We start from the raw sequence: 17,553 nt of genomic DNA, 5'->3' as shown, positions 1-17,553 counted from the left end.
GTTTACTTATTTAATGAGCTCATTTAAATCTTCTTTACTTCAGCTAACGAAGTAGGGTTGTCTAGATATCTCAGACTGCTGGTGTTTCTAGCTTGAATTGTGATTCTAGCTGACATCTCTTCCAGTCCTGTCATGTTTCATAATAGATTTGCTGAACAAGTTAAACAGATATGGGGACAAAATGCGTCCTTGTTTCACTCCCTTCTCTATTCTGAACTACTGTATCTCTCCCTACTCATTTCTAAGAGTAGGTAATTTGGTGATATGTGTATTCTTCTGCATCTCCCTCCAGTATACACTCTGGGGCACACAGTCTTCTTTCATATGTATTGACATGGAGCTGTTAGCTATTTAAATGCTGCCTCTCCTGTAAATAGTTCAATGGGCATTTCATCTGCACTGGTTGCTTTTCTGTATGACAGCTGCTTTACTGTCTCTTTACTGTAAAGAGACAGTAAAGCAGCTGTCAGATCCTGAATACATTGTCTCTGAAATTGTTTCTGCTATTCTATAATCCTATTGGTAAAGGATTCAGGTAGATATATTTTTTCTTTAACTTCATTTGCAATTATTGGGCCTCTTCCCTGATTACTCTTGTCCTATATCAGTAGTAAATTTTCTGTGATTGCTGTTCTTTAAAACATCACTAATCACTCAACACAACGTGTTTGTGTTATTTTCATCTATTTGCTGACCTTCTTGACTGAGGGTCTCTTTTTTTGTCCATTTTGCTTGGCATCAGAAGTCTGTGACCATACATCCTTCATATTGCTCAAGGATTTCATCTTCTGTCTTATCTGAATAACAGATAATATCCTAACATGTATAACCAAGCACATCCTTGGTGAAGTCATTGTTGACAAACATTACCCCTTGATTCCTTCACATGGTCTTATGCCTTGAATATATATCATATGGTCATCTGATTTAAAGTAACTAATCTGGCCCACTTAAATTTACATATGCCTAAAACATCCAATATAGTGTGCTTCATTTCTGCTTTGATCGTTTCAAATTTCCCTTGGTACATGCTTCTCATATTGTGTTTTCCAAATTGTATATGTCCTTGAAAAATGAGGACCTCCTCTTTTAGTACTGGCATCATCAGTGACCAGACTTCCTTACAGCTTTGGTCTGGTCATATCATCGCCTCCAGTTCCTTTCCAGTAATTATAGGGACTGCTTTCTGACATGAGGTTTTCATCATCTGGCACAAAATTTGTTTCAATTTTCAGCCACGTCCATATAATTTTCTTCACAACAGTACAGAAGTGGTTTGCCATTGCCTTCTACCAGGTTTGATTTTGGAATTCTTTCTTCTAAGTGGATTGGCTTCCACCTAGGCTGCAGAGGCCCATCTTCCCTCATGCCTGTTTTGGATTATCTTTAACCCACTTTATCAGCAGAAAATGACCCTACCAAGAGCTGCCATTCTACCAGCATTGCTCTCTGGGTCATTGAACTTACTGATCCATCCCATCATGTCAACTTTCTAATCACCTGGTAGGGATAACTTAGCCTATCACTCTGCAAAATTAAGTATGATGTGATAAAGTTTTTTAGCAAGTCTCCTAAATGCAAATTTTATTTTAGACTGCTTCATCTGCATTTCTGGCTTCCGTAAAGTGCTTCACTGAGTCCCTAATCACAAATACAGATTTCAGGAGCCTTTTAAAAAAATACTGTTCTTTTTAAAATGCATCCACAGTGACAGTGCAAATAATCTCTTGATGGAGTTACAGTTGCTCATCGGTGAAAATGCACAGAGGAAACAATTCAATTGATGGGAGAAATCCCATCCAATTTTCACCTATCCTAGTGATCATCCCTCAAAATGTTCCATTCTTTCAAAATTAGATTTTGATATCCATTTCACTTGGTAAAAACCCTTCCCTAAAGAAAAAGAGTCAGGGATTTTGGCCCCTCCCCATCTGGTGACATCATGATGCTCACATGAGGACCCTTGGAAGCTAAACAATTTTTATGTTTTCAAGTGTGGTCCTGATCTTAGTTGCCCACCTGCTTATTTTTGCAAAATGCCACAATGTTCTGTCCACAAGCATTTCCTAATTCTGACAGTAGAGACATTATTTTTTATGTTGTGTTGTTTTGAAGCACTATGCTTTCTAATACAACTGTGCAGTGCTTTGTGTTTTATTGCCATGCCAACTTAAGAAAAGCAGCAGCTGCTTTAAAGCATGCAAAGAGATGGTGCATTCTCACTCCCACATGCTTTTTGGAATCTCATTCAAAGCATGGAATAGACCTAGTATCTAAGATTTTGCATATTGAGCATACTGATAGTGCTCACTTTGGTATCATTTTTTTTAAAAACCTTTATTTTGCATTTACAGAATTTGCAAGAGGTCAGAAGCAGAGGCATGGAGAGATGTCCATAATTCCATGCTTTAATTTTTTTCATTTTCTATTTATAAATGCAAGCAAACAAAATATAATAGAAAGCAATAAAACTAAATGTGACATCCATTAGGTTTCAAATAATTACATGAATCAAATATTATATAAGGAGAAAAATGATAATATCCCTTATCAAGAAGTTAATAATTGCCCTTTGTACTTTTCTTCTACCAATATAACTCAAACTCACTAATATTTTGACACATTCAGAGATCATCTGGATATACCATGGTTTGATATTTGAGCTTTCTTTGGCTCCTTCAATGCCATTTCTTACTTCTTGATTTGGGCAGCCATTGTTGCTAAATCAGAAAATTAAGAATTGTGCTTGTCCACCAAATCAGAATTGACAATCTGTTTTAAGTTAAAGAAGAGCAGCACAGGCCATTGTTTGTTGATTCCAATGTAATGCCTAAATTCCTTCCTTGAATTGGGAATTCACGAGAGATTGGTTGAGAATCAAGGGGATGGAGGATAGAAAATTCCTGTAATTTAGGAGTTGGCAAAATGTTCAGAAGTTGGGCACCATGAAGTCACTTTTCATGATGTCCAGACAGCTTTTTTAAAATCAGTTTTAAAAGAGGATGAAATCTCTAGTAGAGCAAAATGTTATGAGAGTTCAATTGTCTTGGCCTAGTTCATATGCTGTCTTAAGAAATGAACACTTAATACCCAGCTTGTAAATGCCAATTTCTGTGATCTCCCCTCTTTTTCTGGAGGATTAAATGAATAAATTTTATTAAAACCCATGTATTATTTATTCCTGTTGCAACCAATGGATCAACATTCAGTTGATCCCAAATAAAGCAGACCCTGCACCTGCAGGAAAACCGTTAGGAAGAAAACATTATTAAATGTGATTATTTACACCCTACCATATGTCCACATGCTCCCTTGCCTTGGCCACTTTTATATGTCGTGATTTAATTGCTCTGTTCTGTGGTAGAGGTCCTGATTATGTGTTTCTTTTAATTAATTTTTGTGGAAAATTAAAAATCTCCATAATATTTTACAAAACATTGTTAGGACACATCATTTCTTTCTTAGGAATGGCAATACATGTATGAACACTCAAACTTTCTCAAAATCCAAGTATCTCTTTTTGGTTGGAGGAAAACACTAACAAAAATGTAAATGATACAGTGAAAAAATGAAATACTCTATATTTACAAGCAGGTCAATACAGAGAATGTAGGAGTGGGGTTGGCAAATTTTTCAGGTGGCAGGGGTCATCAAGCAATTTCATATAATGAGACAAAATACTGGAAAAATAGAATTAAAAATCATCAAATTTTCACAAGTTCCTCCAATCCCATGGCATTTTGACAATCTCACTATGAAATCTGAGATTTCAGGATTCACACCTAAAATCTCATGAGATTTCAGTGTTCTCACCAGAAATCTTATAAGATTTTGAATAAGAACAGTATGCTCCCTGGTGAATTAGCAACCTCCTTGAAATTTTATCTTTTACATTAAATTTTAGTTTTGCATTAAAAATGGGGTTGCTTGGATATTCCCTTCAGACGTTCGGAGTTTAGTGCTGTTGCCACCTGCCATTAGATTTTGTGTGCATCAGGATCCTGTTATATTAAAGATACTTGGCACTATCCATTTATAACAGCTTGACACAAGAGGCTTCAATTTAAAAAAAGCAGGGTAGAACTAGATATGGTTAAAACTCAGCATACTAATTTGGTAAGGCACATCATAATGCCATGGGCTATTTCTATATTATCATTGTCTTCCAGGTAACTGTAATGGTAAATGTAAAGTAGTTAATTCCTAAATAAACTATAGAGTCAATATAATAGGTATAAACTATGGGAATGTAAAAATAAAAAATAATTTAGCAAAAGTAATTTGCCCACCAAATACACAAGTACCAAATGGCAGATTCAGAGCACCCTTACCTAAAATTTTATAACAGGAATAAGAAAGAAGATCAGCTTAGGAAGAAACCTCCTAATGTTATTTGTATATGTCATGCTCTTCAAACTCTTAAGTCTCAGAAAGTTTTCAAATTATTTGCTGGTGAAAACATTTTATTGTTACATGGTCTCTTTTAAATGAGGAGATTGATTTTATTAATTACACATTATGAATCAATGAAACTACCATTCTGAACAAGTCTGAGCATTAAATTCTAGCATAAGAGTGGAATATATTAGTGCTCCACCAGTTTCCCCTTTAGCTAAAACTGTGTAGAGACGCCTGCTATGTCTATCCAGCTATCTTTACGTAATAAGCATTGTGCAACTGAGATTTTGAATTATGCAGTTATCAATACTGCGCCAGTTCCTCTGAAAGGGTTACTTTTACATAAGGTGATTCCTTCTTAGCCACACTGAACTATGCCATATTTCACCTATATTCCTAATATACTAATTTGCACTTTAGTAAACTTTTAGAAGAGCACTTTAAATTGCTTTGAGATTGTGAAGCAAGTCACACAGAGGAAACAAAGTCAGTTCTCTTAAAAAACATGTAGATGGAAACATGTTTACAAGCCATTTTTAATCATGTGCCATGTATGTTTGTTTTCCAATCTCATTTGATTACCCAGAGATACTTAGCATCCTCTGCTGCCATAGAAATATGCAGGGAGGGGAAACCATCAGTCAACTTCTTGGCACATGGATTTTTACTGTAAAACAAAATCCATGTTCTACTACCACATTTCCATCGCATGCTATGTGTGTCTGCGTAAAATGAGTGCCACTGTTTTGTACATACGAAAATGGAAACTACTTATGTGCGGACAACTTTGTTCAAAATTCACACCAGAGAAGATGTAAGACAGCAAAGCTAGAAGGTTCTCCAGTACCACAATCTGAATCATTAGTGCCAGCCTCAAAAATATTGTGAGTTCTAGGCAGCTAGATGAGAAACTGTTAATTTGGGTGCCAGCTTCCATCATACTAGCTATAATCACATTTTCAATTACAGACTTCTGCTCACAGAGTTAGGAGCCATGTTTCTAGCAGGCTAATGTTCTCTTCTTTCTGTTTTCCCCCATTAACATTTTTCCTTTAAACAAGAGCGCCCTGCACTTCACCGAGGTACCTAGGACAAATGGGCTTCTTTTTTCCCCATACTGTTACCACCTAGTTGTGGAACTCTATCGAGAGATTTCATTTCAACGAAAGCATGCTTAGTGTTTCAATAGCCTTCTGCTTATATGTTTGAAGATTCGAAACTGAATGGGGAGGTGGCCAAGGCGGCGCTGGCAAATGAAGACTGTCCCCACATAGACCAGGCTATGTCACCTGAGGAAGGTCTGCCATTTACCCGTTCTGGCACTCGGGAGAGATATGGACCTTGCTTCCTCTTATCAACCGGGGAATATCCCTGCCCGCCTGATGGAGGAATAAGAAAGGGTATGTAGATAAGGTCCGATAATCACATAGATAGTAAGATAGTTTAAGATATGATTTATTGGCCAGTATTAAGTTTGCTTGAGAATATTAGTTTCTTGCACTAAAAATAACAGCCAGACACCTCAATCCATTCATCAGGCAAGAAATGGTGATGCCCAAAGTTTGCACTTGTGTACCCTTTGCAGATAATTCCATCTGATATGTAAGTCTAACATATCCTTTTATCAGACCCTATGACCTTAGTGGTCATATGACTCCACTTCAGATTTCTTCTTGTTATTATTGCAGTCCTGGGCCAGGTTGATGCCAACTTTTTCACCACCACAGATATTTTCAGCACTATTGAAGTTCTACTGTTGGTTCCTTCTTTAACTCTTCTTTCCTGTAAGGTTGGCAGAGGCAAGAAGGAAGGTCTTTTGTGGCAAATGCAGGCTTTTGACAAGGGAAAATGGTCATTAAAACATCTCTTTAGTATTTCCCCTGACACATGATCATGTCCCAATATGGGCTTTAAAATCCTAGTTTGGGAACCACCAAGTTAAGAAAAGCTCCATCATCAAACAGGCTAGTCATCCATGTGTCTAGATTTCAAGGGTCGGTATATCTTCCTGCATATTGACATGTGGAAGATACTATATTGTTAAAGCTAGTAATTAGTAGCTAATTGGACAAAGCAGGCATATTGCATAATTTGCCCACCTCTGTATTTTAAGATTTCCAAGTTGAAATTCTTAGTTTAAAAGCATAAATGGCTTTATAATTCAGAGAAATAGCCACTTCCCCACATACCACCACGAAGACCTCTACCGCCATTTTATGCTCCCATGTTCAGCTGTATTGACTGATGTTAAATTTTTGTTTTACTGCAGTTTATTGCTGAGCTCCCTGAATATTTCTGATAATACTGACTGCACACATTAAAGAAAGGAAAATAAGCAAATGGTGGAATATTTAATCTAAATCCATGACAATTAAAATGCCAATTTCTTAAACTCGCACCTATGATAAGATTAACAAGTGTGTATTTAGAAAAAGTGTATTTTCTCATTTAACTCAGTGTAGGCAAAGGCTCTGTTGTGCCCATGGTGCTTCAAATGAGCAGTTTCTTCATAAGAACGTTATACTGAATGGTACATTCTCAGTTAGGTAAATAGAGAGCCTCTGCTCATGCTGGGTTTGGGTGATCATCACAAAAAACCTTGTGGACTGTAGCTGCAGGTTATAACAATGTATCTAAAGACACTGCAAAAACTGTAGAGTGTGACCCATGGCACGAACCAGTACTTCACCAAACTTGAAGGATGCATTGCATGTTGACAGGAAAAAAAAGGGCGGGGGGACAGTTATAGAGTATACTTAATTATAATTGCAAAGTTTACTAATGGTAAGATACAGCAGGATCATTGTACTTTCATGTGAAAGTGTTTTTGCTTAAATTTACCTTTGTAGCAAAGTGCTTTATACCTGGTTCTGTACTGGAGACATGTTGGTCATTTTCCATCAACCTGAGCCCTGGTTCTCGGTTCAGGGCTTTGTGAGTTTGCTGCTAAAAGGTTCCTCTTTTAGGACGACAAATGGACAATTCCCACAAAGCAACCGAAAGAACAAGGCTCCACCAGTTGATTGAAAGTGCAGCCAGCTGGCTAAAGGAGTTACAAATGTCAGCATATTGTTGGCCTATGTTGGGGTGGGTGGGGGAATATATCAAGAACACCTTTGGTGTTTCTACAGAATTTCATTCCATAGATTGCATAACAATGGCTATAATTTGCTGAGCTGTTTTGTGCATGACTAAAAACTGGCAGAGGGAAGAGGAAACCAAATGCATGCAAAAATGCTGGTAAACAAATTGAGTAGTATCTCTATAGCAACAGAACTATAAATGCTTTTGATTGGGGGAGTTGGAGATAGAGACATTTTTAGAATCGTATGAAATGCCAAGGGTTCAGTACAATCACATACAACACAGTGACCTGGTAGTATTGCAGCTGCTCTGTGACAGATTGATGGTTTGTATTTATTTCCTTATTTTATTTCCAGCTCCTCTATAACACTCCCTATAGCATAGCAGGGGGACTTCACTTAAACATAGGATTTTTTTTTTCTCCCCCATTTCCAGCCAGGGCCGCGTTGCAAGGGATACTACTCTTGGCATGTCAAAGCATGAAGATGCTGCTGATCAGGCTATACTTCACTGATTTTGACCATTCTGTTGTTGATCCAATACTCTGTTTTGTCTTTTGTTTTTCTTTTAAAAGGAGGTTATGAAATGTTATAGAGCCTTAACAGCATAGTTTGCATAAATGGAAAAATGGTAAAATGATCCTTCTAGCCTGCATCCTGGAATTCTTCTAACCTAATGAGACATTCTTGGTCTCCCACTCTGTAGCATGGATCAGTAGCAGAGAATGGTCTAGATAATCATAATAAAGTTAATAAAAAGAGGGGAAAGAAAAGCAATGATTTTTAATTAGCTTACGTGGTGTCACTTGTAAGCAGATCATGATGTTTGAAAGTATTATGGCTTTTGGTAGCATTTCATAGGGTTGATGTTACTACTGGTGTTAGTAACACTTATTTCGACCACATCCTTGAACTCATAGTGCTAAATTGACACTAAATGGGTATTAGTTGCTTTGGCGGGCCATAATTCTGCATGATATTGGTACATAAGATGCTAAGCTGGAGGCACCACGTAGTCTCTTCTAGTGGTGCACCCCATCCTGGTATGTGCTTTTCTCAGCTAATGGTAGATCCACTGGCTGTTCTGAAGTGGGTTAGATTGTCATTTAGTCTAATGCTGAAACTTGCCAATGACTGAAGATTTTTGCTTTTCTCAGGATATTTTTGAGCCATAGGAACCTTACCGGGGTGTGAGCAAAATACAAGCAGTAGGATAAAATTTTGCATGCTGTCTCTTCTATGTTGGAAGCAATAAGATACACTGTAGAGAGGTCTCTAGCTGGCTGGCTGACTGCATGGGAAAAAAATATTGGTGGAGAAGAAAATTGGCTGCCTCTGCATGTAGCTCTTTCTCCTTTAGTCCTCCTTTCTATAAAACACCCAGCTTGGTTTGAAAAGCACAGGAGAGAAGCTCAAGTATTGATTATATTCTTTACATGCAGATCTTTGCAAAGAAAGTCCTGTCATTGCTAAATATATGCCAACAGAGGCAGTCAAAGTGACTTGACATGGAGAGAACGAGATGGACAATGATGGCTTATAAACGTCTGGGTGGAACTGTGCAGGCATAGAAGACCTCTTCTTTTGGACAAATGTAATCTCCCTCCATGCAAGTTTGCAGGATGATTATATGTGGTTTCAAAGGTAAAAAGGGAGATATGCAGGATTTCTCTATGGCCAGAATGTAACAAACGGCAGATTTTTTGTTGTTGTTGTTTCATAGCATGAATTGCATGAAAAAAGAAAACCCCTGCGATTGTACAAGTAACTTACTTTACTATTAAGGGGGTGTTTTGGGGGGAGGGAGGGGAGACAAAGTAATATATTTTCTTTCAAAGCTCTTTACTTTTAATATGTTGTGGTAGCCAAACTGTAAAGATATTCTAAAGCCGTACATTCCTTTGCAATGGATTGCTTTTTTGTATACACAATCAAAAGGGTGGATGGTTTTAAAAAGTGCAATTGGGCAGTCACATTGACCATGCCTTCATAAATTCATCACACAGAACATGAAAATTGAGAACTTTTCATTCAACTAGACTTGTGTAAAATGTACAAACAATCTTCTTTTCCTGTCTGTTTTTGTTGGCATGCTTGTGAAATCTGGGACCAGTTTTTGAACTTGACAGAAACAACTGGTCTAAACTAATTTTCCAGCTCTGTACTTTATTGGTGTATAGATCCAGTGTGAAGACCCTTCATGACAAATTGTTTATATTAAGTGATCAGTAAAGAATCTAATCAAAAAGGAACCAACATTGTTTTTAAAAAAAAAAAAAAAAGCAGCAGCAGCAGCAGCAACTGAGGATTTACAATATACAAATCAGGAAACTACTTCGATATAAATTTATCTCAGAGTTTTAAGAAACAACAAAATGGCATTGTATGCAATTTAGAATTCTGAATAAAATGCATGCACAATGTTATGCAAAATAATTCTAGCATGAAATAAATTTTGTGTAATGGTGTCAATGCCTGCTGTATAGTGTAAATCAGAATTCCTTTCTGAAATGTTCAGAACTTCCCAAAGAAATGTTTTTGAAATTGTGAATAAATACCATACAAAGATTCCCAGTGGAACTATAAAAGAAAAGAAGCTTGCTTATGCTTTGCTTCTAAAATGGTAAACTGGTGAGTGCCTAATGAAGCCACCTCCCGAATCCTTGATAGAACTCATGTCTTCAGTCTTCACAACACTAATAAATACTACCAAAATTGAGTAGATAAAATCTAGAGAGTTTGGTAGATCTCACTCTATCCCTTCTTTCTCCATTAATAATAAAAGTGTGGCTTTTTAGTTGATAATGTGAATTCAGTGTTTCTTACTTCTGTGGTTCTCTTATCATCTGGAAGCATTTAGAAAGATGTAGAATTAAATACATTTTAGTAATATTAAATGATGTCTTAAATTACCAAATATTAAAGGTAGTGACAGAGATGCGAATCGTGCCATTTTATTTCAGATTCAAAGAAGAAACTATATAGAACTTTTGTCAAAAACTTCTTGTAGCTAAAACACTGAAGCAAAGCATTACAGTTTCACCACATCATAAGATCTGACTACTTCCTAGGAAGAAGGTAAGGCTTCTGGAACTCCTGATGATGATGATGATGATGAGAAAGCCCAGGAATGAAGTATTTCATAGAATAAATGTAAGAAGAAAAACACAAGAAGCAATAAGAGTTACATGAACATACAAGATGCTTTACTTTTCCTCATCCCACTTCCAAAAATCTTTCCATTCCTTTTTTAAAAAGAAAAAAGAGAAACAAAAAAGGCAGGGAAAAATCCAAAAGAATTTTGATACCTTTCTTATCCTTGAATGTTTAGGTCAGTGCATTTAATAAGAAAAAATGAGACACCAAATGTATTAATTAGTATTGCAATCCACATTTCTAAATAGTCCTTTACTGGAGACATCTATCAATAAAACATTTATTCATATATAGGAATGTATATGCATGTTCTTCAGAACATTGTATAAACTGATAAGAGCATGGATATTGCAGTATCAGGATTTAATCTATTTATTTACATTGCTATCATAAAAACACATATGTTCCTTTATTTTTGTGTTAGTTTCCCAACCATTAGTATATAATACCAGAGCACATGAAAATCTGCAAATATCTTCAATCTCCAGAACAATAATTACTCTGTGACATAAGTCTAAAAGGGAGTTGCTATATTACAGGATCACATCACATGAACCAAAGTTGTACTTTGAACATATGTCCATCAAGTAACTGAACCAATTAATTTTTTCCCTAAACAGACACAAAGATGTCAAATAAACATAAAATCTCATGGAAATAATCATAATCTGATATCGGTTAAAAAAATATCACATAGATGCCAAATCAGTCTTCTATTGCTATTCATATACTGGAAATCTCTTGAATATTTAATCAGGTGCCTTCTAGCAAGTATTTACAGCTAGTTATTATAGCCTTATTATTTTGCAAAGAACATGTTAACGCCTCTCATGCTAAAAAATTCAGCACGTTCCACTCCTAAAATTTACCATTGGACCAGGCTGGTTGTCCAATAAAGCTCCATTTGAAAGCCAAACTTTAAAGGAAGCAGTCCTGTGCTACCTGGGACCGTGACCGAGAGGATCTTGGCCTCCCAAAGTCTCTTTGAGGAGTGGCAGAGGCTGTTCTCAGAGGCAACCTGTGGAGCTGCAGAACTCTAGAGCTTTCTTATTCTTCGTGCATGCCCAAAAGGGACTCCAACAGCCCTGAGACAGGGATCGATAACGGCCTCTGCAATCAATGGGACGGAGATGCAGCAGCATCAAGAAAACCGACACACGCTTTCTCTACCTCTTTCTCTCCCATACACACCCGCATCCTTCTGCCACTCTGGCTTTAGGGACGTGGCAGTGATTTGAAGGTGGCAGTCACGCCATTTTGCCTAATTCTGCTTCCTTTCACCGAGATTTCTGTTTTTCTAGTTTGGGCTCAGGGTGCTTGTGAATGCCTTTCCAATTTTTCTTGGTATCTTTTTAAAGCCCCCTTTGTTGCTGGAGGTGGCAGAGGATCCTAGTGCTGGTGGTGATGTTTGTGGTTACACATCTTTCGATCTCTCTGAAGCTCGCACTGAAAAAGACCCACAGGAAGAATTCCCTCATGCTGTGTTCCCTTGGCATTCAGTGAAAGTGGGAGGCTGCCAACTGCTGAAGACGTGATTGTACATGGAAGGACAGCATCTTACCGAGGCCACTTGGCTACCTGGCAACTGAGTATGTACAAGAAAATCATACTCCATCAATGGTCACTTTTCTGAAACTTACGATTGCCTTTTTTTCCCACCAGACAGTGATTTACTGCATAAACATCAGAACAACCCTTCTCTGAACTGGATGCTTTTAAAGTCATAGATATCCTGCATCTCATTCTCCTATTAATGCCATAAAAGGCTTATTTTGGGCAAACATATGAATCCTAGGTGTGACTTTTGCCCAGCGATGAGTCAGAGAATTCTGAATTTTTCTGCTAATCGGCAGCTTGAACCTCCCAAACTGCTGAAGGGATGGTGATTCTACCCTATTTCCCCCATCTAGGACAAGTCTTTCTTTTATTTGGCTCTTTTTCATAAAACTATATCTATATACGTTCAATCCTTTCCCGGATGCTTTTCGCAAGGTCTGCAGTTTTTGATAAAGCAGGAGAAGCAGACTCTCCACAGTACTAACAGCATGGCAACTAAGCTGTGCACACTTTGAAAATTACTCCCAAAGAATCTTTGGAACTTGCAGGAGCACAGAACTTCTCTGTTACTCATTAAAGCAGCCTCTTTTTTTTTTCAGGCTTCTAGATATGCCTGAAAAAATGATGTAACTTCTTGAAGATTTGTTTGAACTAGGGACTCGGTGCTAATTCCAGGGCTGACAAATCCTATTATTTGAGGAATAATTGTATGGCTCTATAGTTGCCCCTAACCTACGGTATTTTTTTTCTGGCCCCACTAGCAAGATAGAACTGGCAAAGCAGTGTATTTGCCTGAAAAGAGTTGGCTTTTCTGCATTTCTTTACTGCCATCTAGTGATTTTTTTCTGCAAACCAGACCTGAAAGCCCTAAGTAGTAGTCATGCTTTCCAGCTTTGCACCTGGGAAACTCCCAGTTGTGAACCTCCATATCCGGTGATGAGAGAAGAAAGTGGTTTCATTTATTGCACCTTAGGGATGAAATTTGTGAATTCTATTTTTTTACTTAAGTTAAAAAAAAATGGAGGGAGGAAAGAGCAAGAAACTACAGTATATTTCTGTAGTCAACCATAGTTAGACTGCTTAGATGCCATATTGGTCACTTGGATGTAAACAGACCTATTTGTGTAGTCAACTATCACCCAGGAATTTGAATTGTAATATTTGTATTGGGTGTATCTAAAACTGTTGGGACTGGATTATTTTAAGTTTTATTTTTGCTTTCTGCTCTTTTTATTCTTTGCCTAGAATAAATGAAAAGAGGCAAAAATTATTTTTAGTGCTAAAAGTCAGACATGAAAACAATTCAATGTAATCATCAGATTGGATGGAAATTAATACAGAGCACACAAATATTAGGCAAGTTCCCAAGAAAAATACAGATGAAATCCATGCTAAAATGCATATAAACTAATACTGCCATCATACACTTTAACATTTTTATCAAAACTCAATTCTGCTGTTTAAACAGATTCTAGGCCTGAGAGATAATAGGGCAAAAAGAAAAGATGTACCAGTCAGCGTACACTCCCCCCCCCCCACAATCTCTGCTGGATTTCTCACCCATCATGAGATCTAAAAGCCTCCCCCTCTCTCAGTGATTCACTTTGGGTAAGATCCATAATTCCCAATATTACAGCAGAAGGGGAGAAGGGTGACTCACTTGCCTTCCAGCTTGGCCTTCTTTGATGTAACTTCAGGACAGGCTCCAAAATCAATCATCAAAGAATTCTGTACTGCAAGTCTTTGGAGAGCAGATGGTGCAATCAGGAGGCCTCTTCTGGGATTCATGATCATGATAGGTTGCAGCAGGAAAGGAACTCCCTATGGGGAGTAAAATCTAAGCCACCAAGGTTCTGCTGATCAACACCAGCATCTTGATTTGCTGGAATGTCACAGCAACCCCCTACAGAAAAGGACTCCTAACAACCCTTCTCTCTTTAAAGGAAGAAGATGTACCTAAGTAGGGTAAAACCTGCTAAGATTTAATTATTTTAATGCTACAAGGCAAAAGTATCTCAGTAACTACTTCTACGGCATTCGGTAACATTGTCATTCTGTTGCAGTAAAATCAACAAAAATGTTGTGGCATCTTGACAAGGTTGTTTGTTGTTTTTGATTCTGTGATGGACCCCAGACAGTTGCAAGTGGACTCATTCTACCTTTAGCAATCCAAAGACAGTACCTGGCTATTGTTGGTTTGTTTTATTTTGGCAAAGATATTTTATTTGTGATTGAAGTAAGATGGAAGTAGCAGCTGAAAAACATGGGAGATCAAATGCAAAAGATATCCCAGTCTAGACTCCCCATAAAATTCTGTGGCTGAGAGTATAAACAAAAGTACAACCCCCATATCAAATGGGTTCAATGAAAATAATGTTATATCCTCCAAGAGATTTCTGCCTAAATGACTGCCTGAGTCTCACATTAGAGTGCATGCCTATCTTAACTGAGGCTAGGTAAGTTTTCTGAAAGCTACATAAAAGGACATAGCAGTTGCACAGAGCAGATTAATGCTGCATTTTCAGGCAGCAGATCCATGGCTTGCCATATGAACCAGTGGGAGGCATGAGGCATGGCAGGCTGACCCTGCAAGTAGTAGTCAGGAAAAGTCATCTCTATTATTCTGTTATTTGAAAAAAGATTCTAGCTAATGACCTTGTGATAAAAGCCAAGCATAAGAAGCATTAATCTGGGGTGGGGGATGATTATTTCATGCAACTTGCCTTTTTTCTTTGGGCTGAGGTTTCACAGCAAAAAGGGAAAAAATGATCACTGGAAGAATGCTGGGCAGGCACAAATGTGCATGCCAAAAGGGAAGGAAACAGAGAAGAGGGAATGCAAGAAGAGACAGAAATGAGCTGAGTATTGAAGCCCATCAGAAAAAGATGTGACTGTGGAGTCCTTGATGCTCCCTGAGCTTGGTTGTTTGCTTACAGACGTTTCATTACCCGACTAGTAACATCATCATGTTACCTGTTTGGGTAATGCAACGTCTGCAAGCAAACCACCAAGCTCAGAGAGCACCAAGGACTCCACAGCTCAACCTTGAGCTACAGATATTCTCTTCTATTGAAAGATGTGACTATTGTCCTTTTGTGACGCTTCACCTCCCAAATAAAGCAATGCTTTTGTTTAATTTCAAGCCAGCCGTCATGGTGTTTTATGTCCCATCAATGCTATATCCATATCCCACTTACCCCAAAAAAAGCTTGCCCCAAAGAGGGAAGTCCATTTCCCTTTTCTACAAAGAACCTGTGTCTTTTAAGACCAAACTAGGGAAAATTGGAAACAAATGGTTTTCAATGGATTTTGAACCTGCCTGCTTTGTTTTTCCTGTTAATCAAATATATTTGTTAGTGATTAAAACTTTGGAATTGGATCTTGACCAAAGGAATATGAAAAGAAATAGTTAATGCCTTTTAATGAGCTATCTATATTTTAGGGTCCTTTGTCCCCAAATGCCCTGCTGAAAACCAGAGCAGTATTGTATATTAAATGGTCTCCCTGATTTTGATCCAAACTGTGGTACTCTGAGAGTTTGTTCAACGATAGCCAGCGAAACGTGTGTGTTACTTGGAATACAGGAAGAGCATTTCCTACAGAGGCCTTTAAAATGCACTCTTTCGCAATGCTGTTTAGGTGCATCAACATTATGATTACACCATTAAGGGAATAAAATGCTGGAGACGTATCATCTTTTTATAATATAAAAGGAAACAGGTAGTTTAAAAGTGTACCTTTTCCCCCAAAGCATCATATCGTAGCTGTTCCTCACAGCTAGTTTTCGCTAGCCAGCTGCAAAGTGTTCCTCTCCCTTTCACCAGCTGCACTCTAAACTGCAAGCTATTTCTTCCCATCAGATTCATCAAGCCAAACACCTCTTCCCAAGCATGTAAATATGAACTGCAGTTCTCTATCAATGGACTATCACAAAAAACTGAAATTCCTTCCAGAATGCAAACTAAAGTATATGAATTCCTGTTACTGCTGCTACCTGCAGGCTGGGATTGGATACATTACTCCCCAATCATAGCTACCTATTTTTCAATTATTTTCTATGGAAGCAGTCCCTGCTCCAAGGCAGTAGATCAAACATTGGATTCAGACTGAGCCAGGAAGTTCCTTCTACAGTTCTCTCTTTGGGTAGCACACCTCATATATTGGCCATCATGGCTGTCATTTAACTGGGCAAATAGATTAAAGGGGTAGTACTTGACTTCTTTCTCACAGATGGACAAAAGGAGCAGACCGTGCCTGAACTACTTGTTGCCACGTACTTCTGATCTGACAGAGACTTTTCATTTTTGCTTGACAGCTGTGAAACTGGGCTAGCTAATCACCCCGCTCAGTTTTTATTTATTTATTTATTTAAATTGCTTATGGCTGCCCACTCCCATAGATTCTGGCCAGCTTATGCTGCAATCTTGCTCATGTAGATTTGCTCACAAATGTTCTAGTTCATTCATCTGCTTATCAAATGTGCTTCTCTTGTTTGAGCTTTTTCTTTTAAATGCAAAATACATGAATCTCTTTTAAGAAATAAAATTCTAGTCCTCTTTTTAATTCTCATACTCATCACTGCCAATTTAACACTGGAACAGGAGGTCTGCATTCTAGTCTTAGCCATATATCATGCCGTACTTTATGAATTAAGACAGTTTTCTTGGGCCAAGACTAGAATAATAGAATCAGCATTGGAAGAAGGCATTTAAGCAGTGCCCAGCTTTCTGTTCAATACAGAAATCCAAATAAAGCATCCCAGATGGCTTGAAACACATCCAATGAAGGGGAGGCAACCATCTCTCTGAGCTTCACTGAACTGCCCTTAATTATAAACTTATTTCTAACAATACATTTAAGCCTGCTTTTCTTTAAATGTAAATCCAGTATTCCATACCCTGTACTCTGGAACAAGAGAAAGCAGGCTTTGATCTTCTCAGCATTAACTTTTTGAGCATTTAAGAATGCTACCATACTTCACCCCCTCCCCACCCCGTCATCTTTTCTCGCAGCTAAACATATCTAGCTCCTTCACTCGATCTTCATAGGCTTCTTTCCCAGATTCCTGATCTTCATTGCTCTTTCTCAGTTTTTCTGAAACCTTCTTAAAATGTGGTGGACTTGAAGTGGAATCTGATCAAAATGGAAAAAAGTAGAATGATTACTGTCCATTATGTGGAAATTTTATTTCTATTTCATTGCTATAATTGCATTCACCTATATTGTAGGCACCTCACACTGCTGAATGGTCTTCAGTTTGACATCAACTTCTATTCCAAACTCTTTTTCATAAGTATTACTGAGCCATGCTAGACCTGTGCATTGATGTTTGTTGAACTTTGCACTTGGTCCTGTTCAA

At 37.8% G+C, this 17,553-nt stretch overlaps 1 protein-coding gene and 1 long non-coding RNA gene across 3 annotated transcripts in view; one reads left to right on the top strand and one right to left on the bottom strand.

The window, feature by feature from the left end:
* KCNC1 (potassium voltage-gated channel subfamily C member 1) overlaps window positions 1–9,201 on the top strand; it is a 126,143-nt gene extending 116,942 nt beyond the window's left edge. The window contains exons 3-4 of one of the 2 annotated variants that reach the window (XM_063289386.1): window positions 5,610–5,798; window positions 8,924–9,201. In XM_063289386.1, coding sequence (XP_063145456.1) covers window positions 5,610–5,798; window positions 8,924–8,988 — 254 coding nt within the window. In that variant the 3' untranslated portion in view covers window positions 8,989–9,201. Of the gene's footprint in view, window positions 1–5,609; window positions 5,799–8,059; window positions 8,252–8,923 lie in introns of those variants that run through there. The other variant, XM_063289387.1, reaches the window with a different exon arrangement.
* Window positions 9,202–10,421: 1,220 nt separating this feature from the next.
* On the bottom strand, window positions 10,422–17,553 carry LOC134487536 (uncharacterized). Its single transcript, XR_010066866.1, has 2 exons — window positions 15,392–17,553; window positions 10,422–10,577 (listed from the first exon to the last, which is right to left on the bottom strand). It is a non-coding gene; the product is annotated as an uncharacterized LOC134487536 (long non-coding RNA).

The sequence above is a fragment of the Candoia aspera genome, chromosome 1 (genome assembly GCF_035149785.1).
Source record: "Candoia aspera isolate rCanAsp1 chromosome 1, rCanAsp1.hap2, whole genome shotgun sequence".
NCBI lineage: Eukaryota > Metazoa > Chordata > Lepidosauria > Squamata > Boidae > Candoia > Candoia aspera.
The sequence above is the reverse complement of the archived record's forward strand: the minus strand, read 5'-3'. Positions and strand labels throughout refer to the sequence as shown.